Below are 17,161 nucleotides of genomic sequence, written 5' to 3' on the forward strand. Positions count from 1 at the left end.
CCTGGAGGGTTTTCCAAGCCCACAGATGCTGTGATGATTGAAATCCCCTTTTGCCCCTGTGCTCTGTTGCAGCCATCGATGTCACCTACCTGCTGGAGGAGGGCTCGGGACGGAAGCTGCGGCGCCGCACTCTGACCATCCCCGAGAGCACCTTCAGGAAGTGACCCAGGAGGGGCAGCCGAGCTCTGGGGTCTGTCACTGGGGCTGGGGCCCAGAGCCCAGCCCGGGAAAAAGGAGGGCAGCAGCAAACTGACAAAACTACAAACAGTAGCACCTGGGGGGCCGGGCCGGCACGGCGCCCACCCTGCTCTGCAGTGCTCTTGGTGTGTGTGTTGGTGGGCGTGCCTTGTATTGATGTTAGGTACTGAGGAAACCTCGTGGTTATTGTCCAGGATGGTCAAATTTAATTTATTTTTGCTTGATATTCCCACTCAGAGGAAAAAAAAAAAAAAAAAAAAAAAAAAAAAAAATGGGGAGGGCAGAGGAAAAGGACTGAGTTACTCTGAGGAGGATGTTCCCCATGGTCACTGCTAACCTGGGATTGTACCAGCCGCCCTCGGCGCCGCCATGGCCCACACCAGGGAAGGGAATCCAGAGGGGAGAGGAAAGGCCCAGTGGCTTAAAAGGAAGAGCTGCCCTAAAGCTGTGGCCTCTGATTTGCACAAGTTCCAAGAAGAGAGAAACGTCCCCAGACGAGTGCGAGGTTCGCCGTGGGACGGCCTGAGCACGTGTCCCTGTGGTCTGTGCCAAGGAGAAGCTTCCAGAGGCCCTTGGAGCGGCGCAGGAGCGCTGGGATGAGGCACTTGCTGTGCGGGGGGAGGGGGCAAGGTGTGAGTTTTTTCACTTTTTTTCTGCAGAGAAATTTTATAAAAGCAAAGTCAGCTCCTGACGCCACCATTGCTGTTGGTTTTTTTGATAAGCTGTGGTTTCTCGTGTGTCTCGTGTGTTGTGCAAATAAAATTCTGTTAAAAGAAAAAAGAAAAAAAGGAAAAAAAAGGACAACAACAACAACAAAAAAAACCCGAACAAACAAACAAACAAAAAAAAAACCCCAAGGACCCTTTCACTCCGTGCCCGTCAGGCAGTATCCGAGCGAGTGTTTGTCGTGAGCTGTAGAATTTATCAACTGCTAACACTACCCTCGTGTGCTGGTGGACAGCTGAACGTCCGGGCAGCGGGTCCCGCTGGCCTCACCCCTCGCGATTGTCCCGAGAGCCCCGGGGCGGGCCCGGGGCCGGGCGGCCCCCGCTGCCCCCGGACGGTGGCTTTGCTTTCCTGTCTCAGACGTACACATGCATATCCAGTCCTGTTTTAGGTGTTCTTATAAGAAATCCAGTTTTTAATGTGCCAAGTTGTATATATCTGCTGCGTGGATGTAAAGCAATACCGTAGTTACATGTTCCTTTTTATGGACCAAGCTTGTCCTAATGTACATTCTTGTTATTATAATTATTTTACTCTTAGTGGAACATGACTCATTCCATTAACTTTTATGTGTTGATTTAAAAAGAGAAAACAAACAAACAAACAAAAAAAAAACACAAAAAAAAAAAAAAGAAAGGAAAAAACCCTTTGAGAAAAAAAAATATTTTATTAAAAAAAAAAGAAATAAGAAAATAGTTTGGAATATTTTCTTACTGTAGAGAAGCACTGTACAGTACCAGGAACCCTGAGTATAAAATACTCGTGCGTGTAGTAGGAATATCGCATGTCCAAACCCTCGAGTTGTCTCATTTAGTTTCAAACAGAAATCATTGTCTCAAATGGTGTTAAACACTAAAAAGTTTTTAAAAAAATAAAGTGCGTACAGAAGCGAGACACTAGCTCTGTCATTTTATCTTTCTTTTGTTGAAAGACTAAACAAAATGTTTTTTAGACAATCAAATGTTAGGTAAGTGCAAAGAATTGTTTTTCTTACTGGTGTAGAAATTAATGACTTTTTTTATTTTTTGGTTATTTTATAATACTGAGCAGACCCGTGTGTCCCCAGGATCGCCGCCGGAGCCAGGAAGCACTACGTTACTGCAAATAGAGCTGAACCTTAGTCTGCATGGGTGTAGGCTGTGTGATTGCTGAAAATAAATGCTGCTAATATATTTCCTTTTTACAAAGCATATCTAAATAGATCATTGTTTTGATGTTAATCTTTGTAAATTATGTATTACCAATTTTAACATTGGATGTAATTGCATAAAAAGCCTGCATCTCAATCCTGAGAGTCTAGTATTAAATGGAAAATCTTTTCCTATGGCTGGCTCGGGGGGTTTTCTTTGCTGAGCTGGGTGGGAGTGTGGATGTGCCAGAGGGCAGGAAGAGGGATCTGGGCAGGCTGGATCCATGAGGTCCATGGGATCCACAGGCCAAAGCCAACAGGGTGAGGGGGTCAGCAAATGATGGGTGCTGCCCTTGGGTCACAGCAACCCCACAGAACACTCCAGGCTCAGGGAAAAGTGGCAGAAAAGCTGGAAAGGCCCTAGAGGTGCTGGGGGCAGCAGCTGGACACAAGCCCAGGTGGGCAAAAGGCCGATGGCACCTGGCCTGGACGTGTCCCAGTATGACCCCAGTGCCCTTTGCTGCCTCTGCTGAGGGACCTCAAACCCTGGGGTCAGTTTTGGGTCCTTTGTGACAAGAAAGAGGTTGAAAGGCTGGAGCATGTCCAGAGAAGGGAACAGAGCTGGAGAAGGGGCTGGAAAATTCCTGAGGGAGAATTCCAGGCAAAGGGGCTGAGCCTGGAGAAAAGGAGGCTCAGGGGGGACCTTGTGGCTCTGCACAACTCCCTGACAGGAGGGGACAGCCGGGGGAGTTGGGCTCTGCTCCAGGGAACAGGGACAGGAGGAGAGGGAACAGCCTCAGGCTGGGCCAGGGGAGGCTCAGGGTGGACAGCAGCAGGAATTTCTCCATGGAAAGGGTGGTCAGGGCTTGGCAGGGGCTGCCCAGGGAGGTTTGGAGTGCCCATCCCTGGAGATGTCTGAGGAGCTCCTGGAGGTGGCACTCAGAGCTCTGGGCTGGGGCATCAGGCACAGGCTCCGGCTACACTCCCGAGGGGCTCCCGAACACACCCCCTGGGATGGGAACACGGGAACACCCACCTGGGATGGGAACACTCAGGTGCCGGATCTTCAGCAGCCTTTCAGAGGGTTCAGAGTGACCCCAGTGGCTCTGTGGTGGTGCAGATGTGGCAGGAGGGCTGGGGGCAGCACGGTCACCTCGTGGGGTCACAGGGGTTGTGATTGTGGCTGCGTGTGAGGCAAATTGGGGTAGGAGCCATTAAATCCACAGATTTGGTGCCTATTCCCAGGGTATAAACCCCAGTGCCTGGAGCCCTTCTGTCCTGCATGGGTGGCAGGTTGGGCACTGTCACCCCCGGGCTGTGTCTGACTGTGGCACCTGCAGAGAGAGACCAGGGTCCCTCAGGAATGAATGAAGCAGCTTCCCCTCAACATCCCTTCTGTGGAACCTGATTTTTCATGTTCTCTTTCCCAGTCTGACTCTATATGACCATGAAAATGCCAGGCTTGACCTCTACACTCCTTTTAGACCCAAGGCCCCAGGCCAAGGCTGTTTATTTAAAAAAAAAAAAAATAAAAAATTTAAAAAAAAAAAAAAAAAATGGAAGTACCACCTGGCTTCCTCCCCTCCTGGCATGACCCCATTTCAAAGTCCAGAAGCAGCTGTGGAATTCAATCAAACCTCCTTAAGGCAAGCCAAGGAACATTCCAATTAGGATATAACGTCACTCGTCTGAGAATAAAAATTCCGGAGAGAGAAGTTAAAATGAGAGCAGAGCGAAAGGAGAGCAGCTTTACCCTGGCAGCAGAGCCCGGCCCGGGGGCTGACACAGCGGCTTTTTGCCACCCAAACGGGAAGTCAGAAGGGTGAAGCGTGGCCCTCGGCCATGGGAGGGAGCAGAGGCCCAAAACTGCCTCTGGGGACAGGCTGCTGCTGCCGTGTGGCCACTCCTCAGTACGGCCACACCTTTATTTCACTGGGGAGCCCAGCATGAAATGTAAATTCTGGGATGAAATCACAAGCGATGACAAAAACATGGAAAACTTGGAGCCATTTAGCCCCTACTGCCATCCTCTGGGCCATGAAAAGATCAGTCGAAGTTATATAAATAACTAAATCAGTGACCTGGGCTGTTCCCAGTGCAGTGCAGCTCCCACGGCTTGGGGCTGGTTCCCAGCAGTTTCTCCAGGGATATTCCTGGCTCTGGGAGGCTGCAGCCGCCTCTCCCACGCTATGGAGGAGCCTGGACACCTTCTGCTGGGGCGTGAGGCCTCCCTGCTCTCCCTGGCTGGCAGCCGGGCTGCCGAGAGCCGGCACAGCCTGTACGGCTCCCACTGGAGCGTTTCCTCATCCCAGTCCCGGCTCCGGCCCGGGCCACCCACATCGGCCACGGGGCCACTCCCAGCGCTCACTGTCACACGTGGACACGTGATTCACAACCTTTATTTCCAGCTTTTCCCCGCGGATCGAGCTCATTCCTGTGGTTACAACTATGTACAGAGCGCTGGGGCTGCGCGCCGGTGGCGGGGCCGGCCCGGGGCAGAGCGGGGCGCGTGGAGGTGGCAGCGGTGACGGGACACGACGGCACGGAGACGACACGGGGCAGTGTGAGGGCCGAGCAGGGAGAGGACCCGTCCCTGCCCTGGCACACACAGGGGTGGGCGGCAGCCGAGGAACCGCGAGCCGGAGCAGCCCCGAAGAGGAGCCGCGGCTCAGCGCCAGCGGCTCCGGGGGACACGGTGGCAGACGGTGATGTCATGCAGCAGTGACAGGCACAGGGCAGGGTCTCCTGGGAGCCGCCAGCCCGGAGGTGGTGAAGGCCTGGAGGTGGCAAAGCCGTGGCAGGAGACATTCCCTCCCGGAGCTGGCACCCGCTCCGGCAAGCTCAGCTGCTTCCTCAGGTCCCTCCCGCCTCCTCACAAAATCAGGGACGTGTAACCGACGGGAACGAGGCCGGTGCTGTTTCCATGGCAGCAGCGGATCCAGTCTTCATCCACAGTGGAGAGAAGCTCCAGGATGTCCCCTTTTTGGAAGCTCAGGTGCCCGTCGGCGGTGCCCGTGTGGTCACACAGCGCCCGGACTGCCCTGCATCACAAACGTCATCGCCGAGTCGGGGATGGAGTCCCCACCCCGGGACCCCGAGGACCCTCAGAGGCTCCCACAGCACTCGGGGGGAGGGAATTGGGTTGAACCAGAGACCTCCTCAGGCAGAGGTGTCCCCTGAGGAAGGATCTGTACAAGGAGCCACCTGACAGAGCTGTCCTGCCAAGCAGCCCCGGGGAGTGGGAGCAGAGCAGGAGGTGTGGGGACATCCGAGGGGGTGTGGGGCTATCGGAGTCAGAGCCAGCGAGGATGGGGAAGAGGGAAGAAGCCCAAACACTGTTTGGGATGGCCACATGCCTGCCCTGCTCACTTCCACAGAGCTGTTCTGACCTGCCACAGCCTGGGGTCACAGCTGCCACATGCTTGCCCCAAACAAGCTGCCATGAATCCACAAAGTACACAAGAAAATGCTAAAAACTGTCCCCAAAACACCTGGGAAAAACAGCTGATCCCGGGTGGGCAGAGGCTCAGGTTCCCCCAAAGCCCAGCAGAGGAGGGGGATACTCAGGGATGCAGTTATGGCTCAAGTGGGCAGCGGTGCCTTTCCCTAGCGAGACACTTGGGATCCCCAGGCCGTGTATGAGAGCAGCCCCGGCTTTCCCCGCTCCAGAAAACCCCACGAGCAGCTCCCAGCCCTGCCCACTCCCGAGCCCTGCCTCACCTGCGGGCCTGGGGCGGGGCAGGCGTGCCCCTGTCCGGCTGCTCCGGAGCGCGGCTCCTGTCGGACGCCAGACCCTTCACCACCCCGGCCAGGACGCGCGGGCTGGGGGACAGCCAGTGGGACGGTCTCCTGCCACAGAGCAAAGGGAGCCACAAGCTCGCCTGGGAGCTCTTCCTGCTGTTTATCTCAGACTGTTCTGGTGATCTGGGAGCTGACAAGGAGCCATCAAGCACCACTGTGCCTCCCCGTGAGCTCCCACTGCTCCACAGGACTGAACAACACGATAGCAGCAGCACTTGGGACATGCACTAATTCCAAGGGCACTGACCCTGGACAAGGGGCAGTACAAGATCCCCACGAGGCCACCGTGGTGAGCCAGGCACAGAAACCCTCAGCACACGCCTCTTCCCCCCTCTGTCTGCCCAAGGTCTTACCTGGACCTGGCCAAGACGGTGTCAGGGCTGGGAGGGAAGCTCCTGGATGAGGGGTTGGTGGCTCCAAAGAGCCGGCCCAGCCAGCTGCCCTTGTCAGGACTAGGAGGATTACCCATCTCTGGGCCAGAAGGTGCTGCCTGGTTCCTGTTGGCAGGAGGCTCTGGGGAAGCAGCCAGGAGATTCTTTCCAGCAGTGGGATCATCCAGCTTGGTGAGTGCTCCAGTTCCAGTGGGCAAGAAGAGGTCTTCAGGGGAGGAGGTCCCTGAGGTGTCAGTGCTGCTGCTGGGCTTCAGGCCAGAGCATTCAGGGCCAACTTTGGTCTGAAGGAGCTGCAGCTCCGTGCCTCTGGGCTCACTCACGGAAGTTTGGGATTGCGCAGCCTGGCCTGGGCTGGGATCCCCCGCAGCCGCCCGCAGCTTCGTCCACCAGACCAAGGGAAACTTTTCCTTGCTAGGAGCAGTGTAAATCCTGGAGCTCTGGCTCAGCTGGCCCCACCAGCCACTGAGGCCAGCCCCAGCAGTGCCTCCAGTGCCTTCCTCAGGCCCGTGACTCTCCGGGGAGGTGTCAGATCCCAGCAAGGTGCGGCTGAGCTGGTCGCCCCAGCGCAGCACGTGCTGGAAGGTTTGGTGCAGGGCAGCCCCCACTGGGGGGGCAGGGACCAGCCCACCCATGGTTGCTTGGGACTGGGCCCTTGTGCTTCCCCCTGTGCCCCCCACCCTGCCCAGAGCATCGGGGGAGGTCTCATCCTCCAGGCCATCCCCAGCAGCACCGCTCCGGCCCTCCAGGGACACGGTCCCCCCTGCTGGGACAGGCCGACGGCCGGGAGACAGCGGAGACTCCAACCGGCGGGACAAGGGCCGGACATCCACGGAGAGGTGGTGGTGTTCAAAGAGCAAGTCCAGGTGGAAAGTCAGCACCGAGAGGGGTTGGATGAGCAGCAGCAGTTCGTCAGCAAGGTGGGGAAGAGGGCCTTGGCTCAGGGCGAAGAAGGCCATGGGTGAGTAAAGCACAGAGATCACACCTGTGGGGACAGGGACAGGTGAGACAGGCGGAGAATGCCCTGTCCTTGCCACATCTCTGCCAAGAGCCAGCCAGGCTCTCCTTGTCAGTCAGAACACCCTCTGTGCTGAAGATGCACCATGGAAAATGATGCCCTGATCCACTAGGGAAACTCCAGCCAAGCATGGATGTATCCCAACCCCAGAGTGGGATTATCAGCCTGGCAGGGATGAGGAGGCTTGGGGAGGGAGCTCCTGGGCACTGTGTCCCTACCTGGGCTCTTCTGCAGGTGAGATATCCACAACTCCAGCTGTTTAATGCTAACAAGACAAAGGGAACCCAGATTAGAACCCCTGGGCCAGTTCCAACCTGCCCTGGCAGTGGGGCTGGCAGGGCCAATACTCACTTCAAGAGGCCGAGGATAAAGGCATGGAACTTCTGCCTGGTGCTGCTGAGGGGGGCCAGCCCGGCCACGTGCCAGCACAGGGAGTGCAGGGAGCGGGTGTTGGGGCCTGTGGGGTGCAGAGCACAGACAGTCACTGCCCAGGGCACACATCCCCCCAGCCCAGGCTACAACAGAGCTCCAGGCACCTGGAGATGCCCCCAGCCTCACCCTCACCTGTCTTCACAGAGGCTTCCACCACACTCCAGGGGGAATTTTTCCGCTGGCCTGTGATAACATCCTTCTGGAAGGGCTTCAGCCCATCCTCCACCAAGGCGTAGAGTGCAGGGCAGAGGGTGTGCAGCAGCAGGTACCCCACGTCAGGGTTGAGCCGGCTGTCCCCCAGCTGGGCCTGAGGGAGGCACGAGGAGAGGGGAGGGAGGGGAAGGGCAGCACCTGACCCTGATCCTGCTGGGAGGGATGGGGAATCCCACCCCTGGGACTCCCAAACCCCCTCCCGCCCTGCCCTGCCCTGCCCTGCCCTGCCCAGCCCAGCTCTCACCTTCTGCACCAGGTTCCGTGCGGTGCTGAAGTGGGCGATGACCTTGTCCACGGCGGAGCTGATGGCGACCAGCAGTGCTGAGGACGGAGGGAGAGGAGAGAGAAAGGTCAGCACGGAGGGACCCACCGGGCACCGAGCAGCCCCGGACACCAGCACCGGACCTTGCAGCGCCCACGGTGACCGAGCCGGGCCGGAGCCGCAGGCAGGAGACCCTCGTGGGGGCTGCGGGGGCGGCTGGACCCGCGTTCTCCGGCTCGACAGGAGCACCTGCCGGGGGTGGGCAGGGCCGGGCCTGCAGGCAGCGCTGCCTGCCCCTGCCTTCACTGTCCCTACGTGCCCTTCCCCTGCCCCAGCCCAGCGCTGCGGGTGCCCAAGTCACCGACCCGCCCCAGGAGGAGCCCCTCGCACCCTCCCGACCCTGGGGGTCCCGTTGCCCCCTCCTCCCCTCCCGCCCCGTTCTGTCCCACTTCCTCGCCCCCCGCCCTGCCGAGGCTCCGGGGAAGACCTGTCCCAACCTTTCGTTCGCTCTCCATGGGCCCCCTCCGCTCTCCCCCCGCCGGGTCGGGCGGCTCCGGCGGCGGCTCCAGCGGCGGCTCCGGGGCCGAGCGGCTCGGGCCTGGCTGGAGAGAGCGGGACAGCGGGGTCAGGCGGGGGGGCGGCTGGAGCGCTGCCCGGGGCCGGGGGAGGAGCGGGGCCGGCGGCGGGGCCCGGGTCGCTCCGGCTCATGGAGCCGGGGCCGGCGGCGGGGCGAAGGGCGGCGGGGCCGGGCCCGCGGCGGAAGAAGCGCGCTGGGAGCCGCGGGGCGGAGCGGGACAGCCCCGGCACCTCCGGGGCCGCGCGCCCCGGGATCGCTCCCAGCGCCCCGGGACGAGCACCCGGCCCCGCAGCCCCCCCAGGCAGAACCCCCGGCTCACCCCGGAGGGACCCAGACTCACCCCCCAGGCAGGTCTCGTCTCCTCTCTGGGCCGCCCGTGGCACCGCGGTGTCCCCGCCGGGGCCCCCGAGCCTCCGGACCGGGGCAGTGCCCAGCCCCCTTTCCCCTGGGGGCAGCCCCCCCTTCTCCACATCTCTGGGCTGCCCCTCCGCGATGGGCTGCAGGCTGGGCCGGGGTCTCCTTCTCAGCTGGTGGCCGTCACCGGGTGCCAGCACCTGTCCCCCCAAGGGCGCGGGGGCCCCCCAGCCCGCGCCCGTCCCCGGGGGCACAGGGGGGAGCTGGGCCGGCTCTGCCCGCTGGCCCTTGGGCTGCCTGGCGGCACTGCGGGACCGCAGCTCCTTGAACGTCGTCACCTCTCTCTGTCTGGGGCCGGGAGGCCTGGCCGGCCCGTCCTGCTGCGGCGGGGGCTGAGGGTTGGGCTGGGGCCGGGCTGGCTCCTGGCCCGCGGTGCCGGAGAGGAGCTCGCTGGTGGGGGGCAGCTCCGTGTCCGGCGAGAACACGATCAGCCAGTCGCTGCGGTCAACCCTGGCCTGGGCGAGCGGGGGCCCAGACACGTTCCTCTTCCTCCTCTGTGCCAGCTCGTGGAAGGAGGTGATGGTCTTGGTGCCCGTGTCTCTGCAGAGCTCACCTGGGCCGGCCTTGGGCTCTGCCGGCCGCACCGGCCCCAGCGGCTGCTCCGCTCTGTGCGCGTTGAGGATCTGCAGCCGCCGCCGGGGGCGAGGGGGCACGGGCGGGGGGAGGCCGCCGGGCCGGGGCCGCGGCTCCGGAGCGCTGCTCGGGATCCTGGGATCCCGCCGTTCCGGCACAGGCGGCGGTGCTGGAGGCGCAGCATCGGGCTCAGGGAGAGGGTTGCAGTTGGGGTCTAGGTCAGCGCAGGTGCCGGTGGTGTCCTGTGCTGCTGTGCCGGGAGAGAGCTCATCGCAGTGGGAGTCGAGCGAGTTGTCGCTGCAGAGGCTGTCCGGGCTCTTGCTGGCCACGGCGGTGGCTCTCCGAGGCACCGGTGAGTTGTGGTTGGCATCTCTCCCATCGCACGTCCTGTCCTGGTCAGCCGGAGGCTCTCCATCCTGGGCGTTTTCTATGGCAATGACGTTGAGCTGCTTGTCAGGGGATTGGGACTCTTCTCTGGAGAACTCCTTGCAGTACACCGAGACCGGGGAGTCATCCAAGCTGAAATCCGAGCAGCTACTGACAGAGGAGGAGGAGGAGGAGGAAGAATCCAGATCACAAGGGGGATCACAAGGGGAAGCCGCCTCCTCCTCGTCTCCGCTGTGCAGGCAGGGGAAATCCTCTTGCACTGCCTGGTTCTGGAGCCCGAGCGTCTCCGGCTCTGGAGTGTGAGACTCACAACAGCAGCATTTCATGGAGGGATTGTTGGAATTGGCATCCACTGGCTCACGGTTCTCTGGGCACTGGGTGCAGCCGGTCTGGTCTCCCCCCCCGGTGGAACCATCCGTGTTCTGGAGCTCGGGGTGCCGGGAGAGGTGCAGCCCCAGGGAGATGTGCTGCAGGTGGATGTGATTCAGGTTGCACAGGAGGCCTTTCTTTGGAGCCAGCATGGTGCTGCCTCACTGGAAGTGCTGGGGCTCCCAGGAAAGGCCAGCAGCTCCTCTCTTCAGACCATCCAGCTCTCTGTAAGCACCAAACACCCTCCTGGTCAGGGAAGAACACAGCAGGACAAATGCAGGGAGAGGCACAGCCGGGGGAAGAGGGATGGCAGTGACCTTGCGACAGGGCCCGGTACGAGGGTCTGGGGGTCAGAGATGGGGATGCGCCCTTAGAGAGGGGCTGCCCGAGGGAGGGGCTGCCCCACAGCTTCCCGCCGGACCTGGGGCTCTGTGGCCGGGCAGGGACTGCAGCCAGCCGCTGGCCCCTGGAGCATGGCCTGGGAATGATCCCAGGAAGCTCGGCTGCTCCGGGGCTGGGTTCCCTCCGGAGGGTCGGGAGCATCTCGGGGATGCCGTCAAGGAGAAAACGCCCTTGGAGCATCATCGAGGAGGCTGGGGGGGAGGGGGTGGTGCTGTCCAGGCTGGGGGCGGTGGCACCGCGAGTGCTCAGGGACCGGGGCTTGGCCGGAAGCCCCCGGCCCTGGGAACTGCTGCAGAACCGCCACCCACCACCGGGCCCGGCCTTAGCCGGGGGCCAGCCCGGGCCCCAGGCACCTGCTGGAGGCTCCGGGCAGAGAATGGGCAGCGGAGACCGCGGGAGGGCGGCTCTGAGCATCGAGCGGTTCCGAGCATCCCCCGGCCCCGAGCATCCCCCGGCCACAGGGCGAGGACCGGCGGCCAGGCAGCAGAAGCGGCCCTCCTGGGCGCGGCCTTCCCCATCCCCCTCCAGCCCCCGCCCGACTCCATCCCCTTCCCCGTCCCCCGCTCACCTCGGCGCTGCGGCGGCGAATGCGGCTGCGGGAGGGAGGGAGGAGCCGCGGCCCCGCCACCGCCCTCCGGGAGCCGCCCGGTCCCGCCCCGCCGGCGGGGGCGGTGCTCCGGGCATCCCCCCACCCCGGAAAGCACGGGCATCCCCCTCCCCGCCATCCAGCCCTGTCCCCAGACAACACCAGGCAGCGACGCAGCTACAATAACTTATGTTTATTGACACACGGCCGGGGAAAGATCGCTGAATCCCCGGCCATCCCATCGCACCTTCCACAACCCGCCCCCGGCCCCTCCCAGGGCAGGGAGCGGCTCCAGCCAGTAAGTGACTGAGCCCAGCCCCCTGCCAGGTCCCTCCATCACTTCTGTCGCTTGTAGATCTTCTGTGCGAGGTCCAGGAAGATTTCCCGGGGCAGGCGCTGGGCGTGCTTCCCAATCAGCTCCTGCAGCCGGCGGTAGCTGCTCTCCTCATACTCCCGGAAAGCCGCCTCCATGCCCAGTGCATTGTAAAGCTCCTTCACCTTTGCCACCTTCTCGGGCTCCTTACAGCCGTAGTTCTCCTGAGAAAACCCTGGAGTGAGTCAGGGCCCATCCCAGCTCATGGCGCTGCTGCTCCATCAGGATGGAGCTGGAGTTTGTTCAGGAGCTTTGTTCTCTGTGCTGTCCTCCTGTAGTGCTCACCCCCCTCCTCCCAGCCAGGTGACAGCCCTGGCCCTCCAGGTGTACATTCTGGCACTCCCCTCTCCCAGTTGTGCGATCCCAGTCTTCACCTCCAGGATCTGCCTCTGCTCTGGCGTGACCCGGCGCAGACACTCCACCACCAGCCAGCTGCACTTGTTGTCCTGGATGTCAGTGCCAACCTTCCCTGTCAGTGCTGGGTCCCCATAGCAGTCCAGGTAATCATCCTGTGTGACAGTGGGAACACCTGAGTGCCACAGCCAGCACCTGACAAGCACCAAGGGGCGCAGAACCACCTCCTACCTGGATCTGAAAGAACTCTCCCATCTCCAGCAGGATGGCTTTGGCATTCTCGTGCTCCTCCTTACCATTAATACCCGCCTGACAGGAGGGAAGAATTAACAGGGATAAAGCCTTGCAGGACCTGCCCTCCTGGACAGGCTCGCAGGAGGGTGAGGGCCCTCCTGAGCTGTTCCCACCAGACTCACCATGTACATGGCTGCGGCCACGGGCAGGTAGAAGGAGTAAAATGCTGTCTTGTACTTCACAATCGCCTTGTACCTGTGCCAGAGGAACCAGGCTCAGCCCCAAGGCCTGGGTTCTCCCACCTGCAGCTCAGGGACAGAAGGGGGCAGCAGCAGCCCCCCAAAAACCAGCCCCAGGTTCAGCTGTGTCCAGCAGGGCTGGGAAGGGACCAAGCTCTGCCCGTCCCCTCCGTACCTCTGCTCGCTGAACCGGCTCAGATCCACCTGGGAAACAGGAGCAGTGATGAGGTCCAGTGTCTGCCCCAGCTCGGTCTGGTAGCCTGTCTGGAGAGGAAAGAAAGGATTTGTAGCCTCAGTGTGGCCTTCCAGCACTTAAGGGGCTTATAAAAAAGAGGGAGGAGAATGTTTTGCATGGGCAGAAGTAACAAGACAAGGGGTGATGGTTTTGCACTGGAAGAGGAGAGATTTAGATGAGATATGAGAAGGAAATTGTTCCCTGTGAGGGTGGGGAGGCCCTGGCACAGGGTGCCCAGAGAAGCTGTGGCTGCCCCTGAATCCCTGGAATTGTCCAAGGCCAGGCTGGACACTGGGGCTTGGAGCACCCTGGGATAGCCGAAGGTGTCCCTACCCATGGTAGGGGGGGCATGAAACAAGATGATCTTTGAGGTCCCTTCCAACCCAAACCAGTCTGTGATTCCATGATTTATTCACACAGTCCTCCAGGAAAGTCCCATCACCACAGTCCAGATCCCAAGCCCTATTTCAACACCTCTTTGAGTCCAAAGGAAAGGCATGTCTAGCAAGATGCCCAGGAATTTGAGGAACACTCTGAGATCCGCACGCTGTCAAAGGTCAGGAAAGGCCCAGACCCCAGGAAACCGGGAAGGGGTCGGGGAGCCAGGCTCACCTGCAGGAAGAGCTCCAGCAGGTGCAGGTAGTAGGGCTGCTGCCCACAGTACCTCCTCAGCAGCCGGTACACCGACGACTCCAGGAGAAAAGCATCATTGATGGCGTCCAGCCCGATCCCCTCCTGCAGCAGGAAGGCATGGAGGTGTCACAAAGCCTCCTGACTCCCAGGGGACACTCCCGTGAACAGGGGCCTCCTGAGTGCTCTCACCTTCTTGTACCAGCAGGGCTGCCCCCGGCGGGTCAGGGACGCGTCCATGATGTCGTCAGCCACCAGGAAAAAGGCTTGGAACTGCGAGAGGCTGGATTAGGGACGGGATGTCCCCCGGGGGTCCCATCCCCAGGGTCTCGTTTCTCACCAGCTCGATACACCAGCCCACGGCCAGGGCGCAGCGGAGGCTCTCCGGGTCCTGCTGCGCGGGGCCCGCCAGCCGCCGGAACGCGGCCACCACCGTCAGCCCTCGGTTGCATTTCCCGCCCGGCGCGTTGTACTCCAGCACCTGCGGGAGCGCGGCGACGTGAGCAGCCCTGGCCCGCCGCCCCCCGTCCCGGCCCGCCGGCCCTTCCCACCCCACCCCCGTCCCGGCTCCTCGCCCGCTGCCCCTTGCTCGCCGCTCCCCACCCCGGTCCCGCCGCCCCTGCCCTTACTCACCTGCTTCAGCCGCGCCACGGCGTCTCCCACCTCCGGGTGCCCCAGCCCGTCCTCCGTCAGGTCGCGGACGATCTGCGGGAAGAAGGCGGCGAACTCCTCGCGCTCGCCCGCTGCCCGCGCCCTGGACTCACCGCCGCCGCTCATGGTGCCGGTTCACGATCCCGCCGCTGCCACCCGCGGCCTCCACGGCCCGGCCGACCCCGCCCCCGCCCCGTCGACCCCCTCCACCCCCCGCGCGGGGCACGCCGGGACGCGCAGTCCCGAGGCACGGGCGCGGCCCCTGTCAGCACCGCCACTGGACTACAACTCCCAATGTGCCCCGCGTCTGAGAGGGGGCTGGAGGGGACGCGGCTGGAGTAGTGCCCATTGGGCAGTTTCATCATGCGAGGATGAGCCCAAGACGGTTCAGCCAATAGAATCGCGGAAGGGGCGAGACCGAAGCAGGTGATTGGTGGAGAAGGAGAATGGAGCGAGCGCTCGGCCTGGCGCGGGGGCGTAACAGGACTGAGGGGCGGGGCTTGGGGCGGGGCGTGCTCAGGGGGCGTGCCCGGTCACCGGGAGAGGAATGGGGTGCTCTGGAGCTGGGGGAAAAATAGGGGTGTGGGGCGCAGGTAGGGGCTGCCATGTGATCTGTGGGGTTGTAGGGTGGGTTTGGGGCGCTGCGCAGGTGCGGGTGTCCGTGCATATGTGGAATACCATACGGGTGTGGGGTGCAGCACAGGTATTGGGGTGCAGCACAGGTGTGGGGTACCGTGAGGCTGGGGGGGGTGCAGTGTAGGTGTGCAGCGTCATGCAGATGACATGCTCTGCAGGTGTGGGTGCAGAGCAGTTATGGGGTACAGAGCAGTTATGGGGTACAGAGCAGTTATGGGGTACAGAGCAGTTTTGGGGTGCGGTGCAGACGTGGGTCACTGAGTGGGCGCTGTGCGGGTGTAGTGCTGTACAGGTATAGGATGCAGTACAAGTGTGAGGTGCCGTGAGGGTGGGATACACCCCACACCTGTGTGAGCAGGCGCGACCCCGGCCCCGGGGGCTCCAGCTGCCCATCGACCCTCGAGAGGACACCGCAGGGGTGACCTAGGCCAAGGACGCGTTGGGTGGGCAGACGCGCTGACACCTTCCCGCTGTTGCCCGCAGCTCCTGCCTGGGCGCCCCGTCCGCCCCGAATCCCCTAATCCCGGCTCACCCGCGTTAATTAATCTCTCTGTGGTGCCCTCTAATCTCCCTCCCGCAGCCGCCAGGGACGCGGGGGCTCGGGGCAGAGCCTCCGGCTCCAGGATGTGTGTCCTTTGGAAGAGGGAACCGGGGACGGACGGGGGGCTCTCCCCGCACCTCCGGGGCTCTGCGGGGCCCTCGTATCCCGGGGCTTTGCCCTCAAGCCCAGGCGAGCAGCGGATCTCTGCCGTGTCCCGGGACGCGGTTCCGTGTCCCAGTTCCGCTGCCTCGGCCGCCCGCGCCGTCAGCCCTGCCGATGGACACGAACTGGATGGAAGACTATCGGAATAGAAATAGGACATATGATGGAATTAATTCCCAAAAAATGCTCTTTTTGCTCCCGGCCGCCCCGCAGAGCAGTCCCGCGCCCCCTTAATCAGGCTGGCTGCAGCGTAATCTGAAATAATCAAATTAGAGAGAAACCGCTAATCAGCATTGAGCTCTTCGTGTGTCACGGAGCCTAATTCCTGCGGGGGGCAGGGGGGGCCGCCAGCAGCGTCCTGCGGGCTGGGGCTGCCGCGGTAACGCGGGGCTGCAGCGGGGAGAGCGGGCCGGCACAGCGGGGAGAGCGGGCGGGCACAGCGGGGAGAGCGGGCGGGCCCAGCGGGGAGAGCGGGCCGGCACAGCGGGGTGGCCACCAGCACACTCGTCCTGCCTGTCACCGTGTCCTGCCTACACCCGTGTCCTGCCTGTCACCGTGTCCTGGCTGAGCCCTGCCCGTGTCCTGTCTGCATTCGTGTCCTGCCCGCACTCTGCCCGCACCTTCATCCTGCCTGTGCCCTCTGCCAGCGTGTCCGGTGTCCAGCCTGTGGCCATGCCTGGCCTGGGCCCGTGTCCTGGCTGCGCGGTGCTGAGGGAGCCGTGGCAGGTGACCGGGGTGCAGGCGGAGCACGGCTGTGCCCTGCGCCAGGTGCCGCAAACGCCGCAGTGCCGTGGCTTGGGTGCCCCAGCCCACCTTGTGCTGTGTGACCTTCATTTAATCGCGTTAATGCCTCGAGTCTGCTCTGCAATCAGGCGGTATCAAACCTGCCCCTCCCCCCCGCAATAAAGGGAACGGAGATGGAAGGGGAAAATAACCTAAGATTAAACATTAATCTGCCCAGGACCGAAAGGGACTGGAGTGGGTGGGAGGGGACCTGTTGCCTTTGGGCTACTGCTGCACCACCCAGGTCTGTGGGGCCTGGGAGAGGCCCCTCGATGGCTCCCGAGGGTGTTTTGGCTGCTTCCGGCTCTGCAGAGGGCCAGGATTGGAGCTGGGGTCCTGTCCCATCCCCAGGCAGCGTCCTGTGGGGTCGCAGGAGGTACAGAAGGAGTCTCCCCCAGACCAGCTCAGAATCTCTCTTTATTATTTAAATCCATTATATACAACGACCAAAAATAAAAAAACGCTCTTAAATTCTCTGCGATATGAAAACTACAAGCTCTGTACATCGACTGCCGTGAGTGCAAGAGTGGACGCTCATGGTCTTTGGTGGCTAAACTTGCGCCCGCACACGGCCGGCACCCCCAGCCCCTCCAGCCTCCACCCGCGTGAGCACCGGGCCACGGCGCAGGGCAGGGGCGGCGGCGACAGGAGCATAGGGTGGCTCTGGCTCCGACACGGGGCTGTGGCGTGGGCAGGGTGCACCAGAGGCGCGGCCAGCCGGAGCTCGGTGCTGTCCGAGCCAGCCCGGGCGCTCTGCGGGGCGCTGGGATGACCGCTAAGACATCTACATCACGCAGCGTGAACACAACCCGGGGACGTGGGACACGCGGCTCCGCCTCAGATCCCT

At 62.0% G+C, this 17,161-nt stretch overlaps 3 protein-coding genes and 1 long non-coding RNA gene across 4 annotated transcripts in view; 2 read left to right on the forward strand and 2 right to left on the reverse strand.

The window, feature by feature from the left end:
- The window catches only part of ASH1L (ASH1 like histone lysine methyltransferase), a 63,606-nt gene extending 61,396 nt beyond the window's left edge, over positions 1–2,210 (forward strand). Inside the window, exon 28 of the mRNA XM_083878995.1 lies at positions 73–2,210. Coding sequence (XP_083735121.1) covers positions 73–164 — 92 coding nt within the window. The 3' untranslated portion in view covers positions 165–2,210. The remainder of the gene's footprint in view (positions 1–72) is intronic.
- Positions 2,211–4,568: 2,358 nt separating this feature from the next.
- Positions 4,569–11,114, reverse strand: RUSC1 (RUN and SH3 domain containing 1). Its single transcript, XM_083879094.1, has 9 exons — positions 9,086–11,114; positions 8,666–8,770; positions 8,151–8,227; positions 7,826–8,000; positions 7,613–7,718; positions 7,480–7,526; positions 6,208–7,228; positions 5,774–5,902; positions 4,569–5,094 (listed from the first exon to the last, which is right to left on the reverse strand). Exons 1-9 carry the CDS (start codon positions 10,638–10,640, stop codon positions 4,926–4,928), a joined length of 3,384 nt encoding a protein of 1,127 aa, XP_083735220.1. The 5' UTR covers positions 10,641–11,114; the 3' UTR covers positions 4,569–4,925.
- Positions 11,115–11,654: 540 nt separating this feature from the next.
- Positions 11,655–14,364, reverse strand: FDPS (farnesyl diphosphate synthase). Its single transcript, XM_083878777.1, has 9 exons — positions 14,175–14,364; positions 13,882–14,022; positions 13,734–13,814; positions 13,524–13,646; positions 12,852–12,940; positions 12,620–12,692; positions 12,435–12,512; positions 12,224–12,358; positions 11,655–12,013 (listed from the first exon to the last, which is right to left on the reverse strand). Exons 1-9 carry the CDS (start codon positions 14,316–14,318, stop codon positions 11,813–11,815), a joined length of 1,065 nt encoding a protein of 354 aa, XP_083734903.1. The 5' UTR covers positions 14,319–14,364; the 3' UTR covers positions 11,655–11,812.
- On the forward strand, positions 12,250–13,863 carry LOC310919421. The gene is made up of 3 exons (XR_014591825.1): positions 12,250–12,349; positions 13,332–13,467; positions 13,750–13,863. It is a non-coding gene; the product is annotated as an uncharacterized lncRNA (long non-coding RNA).
- Positions 14,365–17,161: the final 2,797 nt, after the last annotated feature.

This window comes from Zosterops lateralis (genome assembly GCF_965231275.1).
Source record: "Zosterops lateralis genome assembly, chromosome: 27".
Taxonomy (NCBI): domain Eukaryota; kingdom Metazoa; phylum Chordata; class Aves; order Passeriformes; family Zosteropidae; genus Zosterops; species Zosterops lateralis.

Excerpts from the sequence above, each read along its gene's own strand:
- RUSC1 (XM_083879094.1), bottom strand. The coding sequence starts at position 10,640 with ATGCTGGCTCCAAAGAAAGGCCTCCTGTGCAACCTGAATCACATCCAC. Across the intron at positions 8,771-9,085 it reads AGACGAGACCTGCCTGGGGG|CCAGGCCCGAGCCGCTCGGC; the intron begins GTGAGTCTGGGT and ends CGCTCTCTCCAG. Across the intron at positions 7,719-7,825 it reads GGAAGCCTCTGTGAAGACAG|GCCCCAACACCCGCTCCCTG; the intron begins GTGAGGGTGAGG and ends TGCACCCCACAG.
- FDPS (XM_083878777.1), bottom strand. The coding sequence starts at position 14,318 with ATGAGCGGCGGCGGTGAGTCCAGGGCGCGGGCAGCGGGCGAGCGCGAG. Across the intron at positions 13,815-13,881 it reads TGGGCTGGTGTATCGAGCTG|TTCCAAGCCTTTTTCCTGGT; the intron begins GTGAGAAACGAG and ends AGCCTCTCGCAG. Across the intron at positions 12,941-13,523 it reads TGCTGGAGCTCTTCCTGCAG|ACAGGCTACCAGACCGAGCT; the intron begins GTGAGCCTGGCT and ends TTTCCTCTCCAG.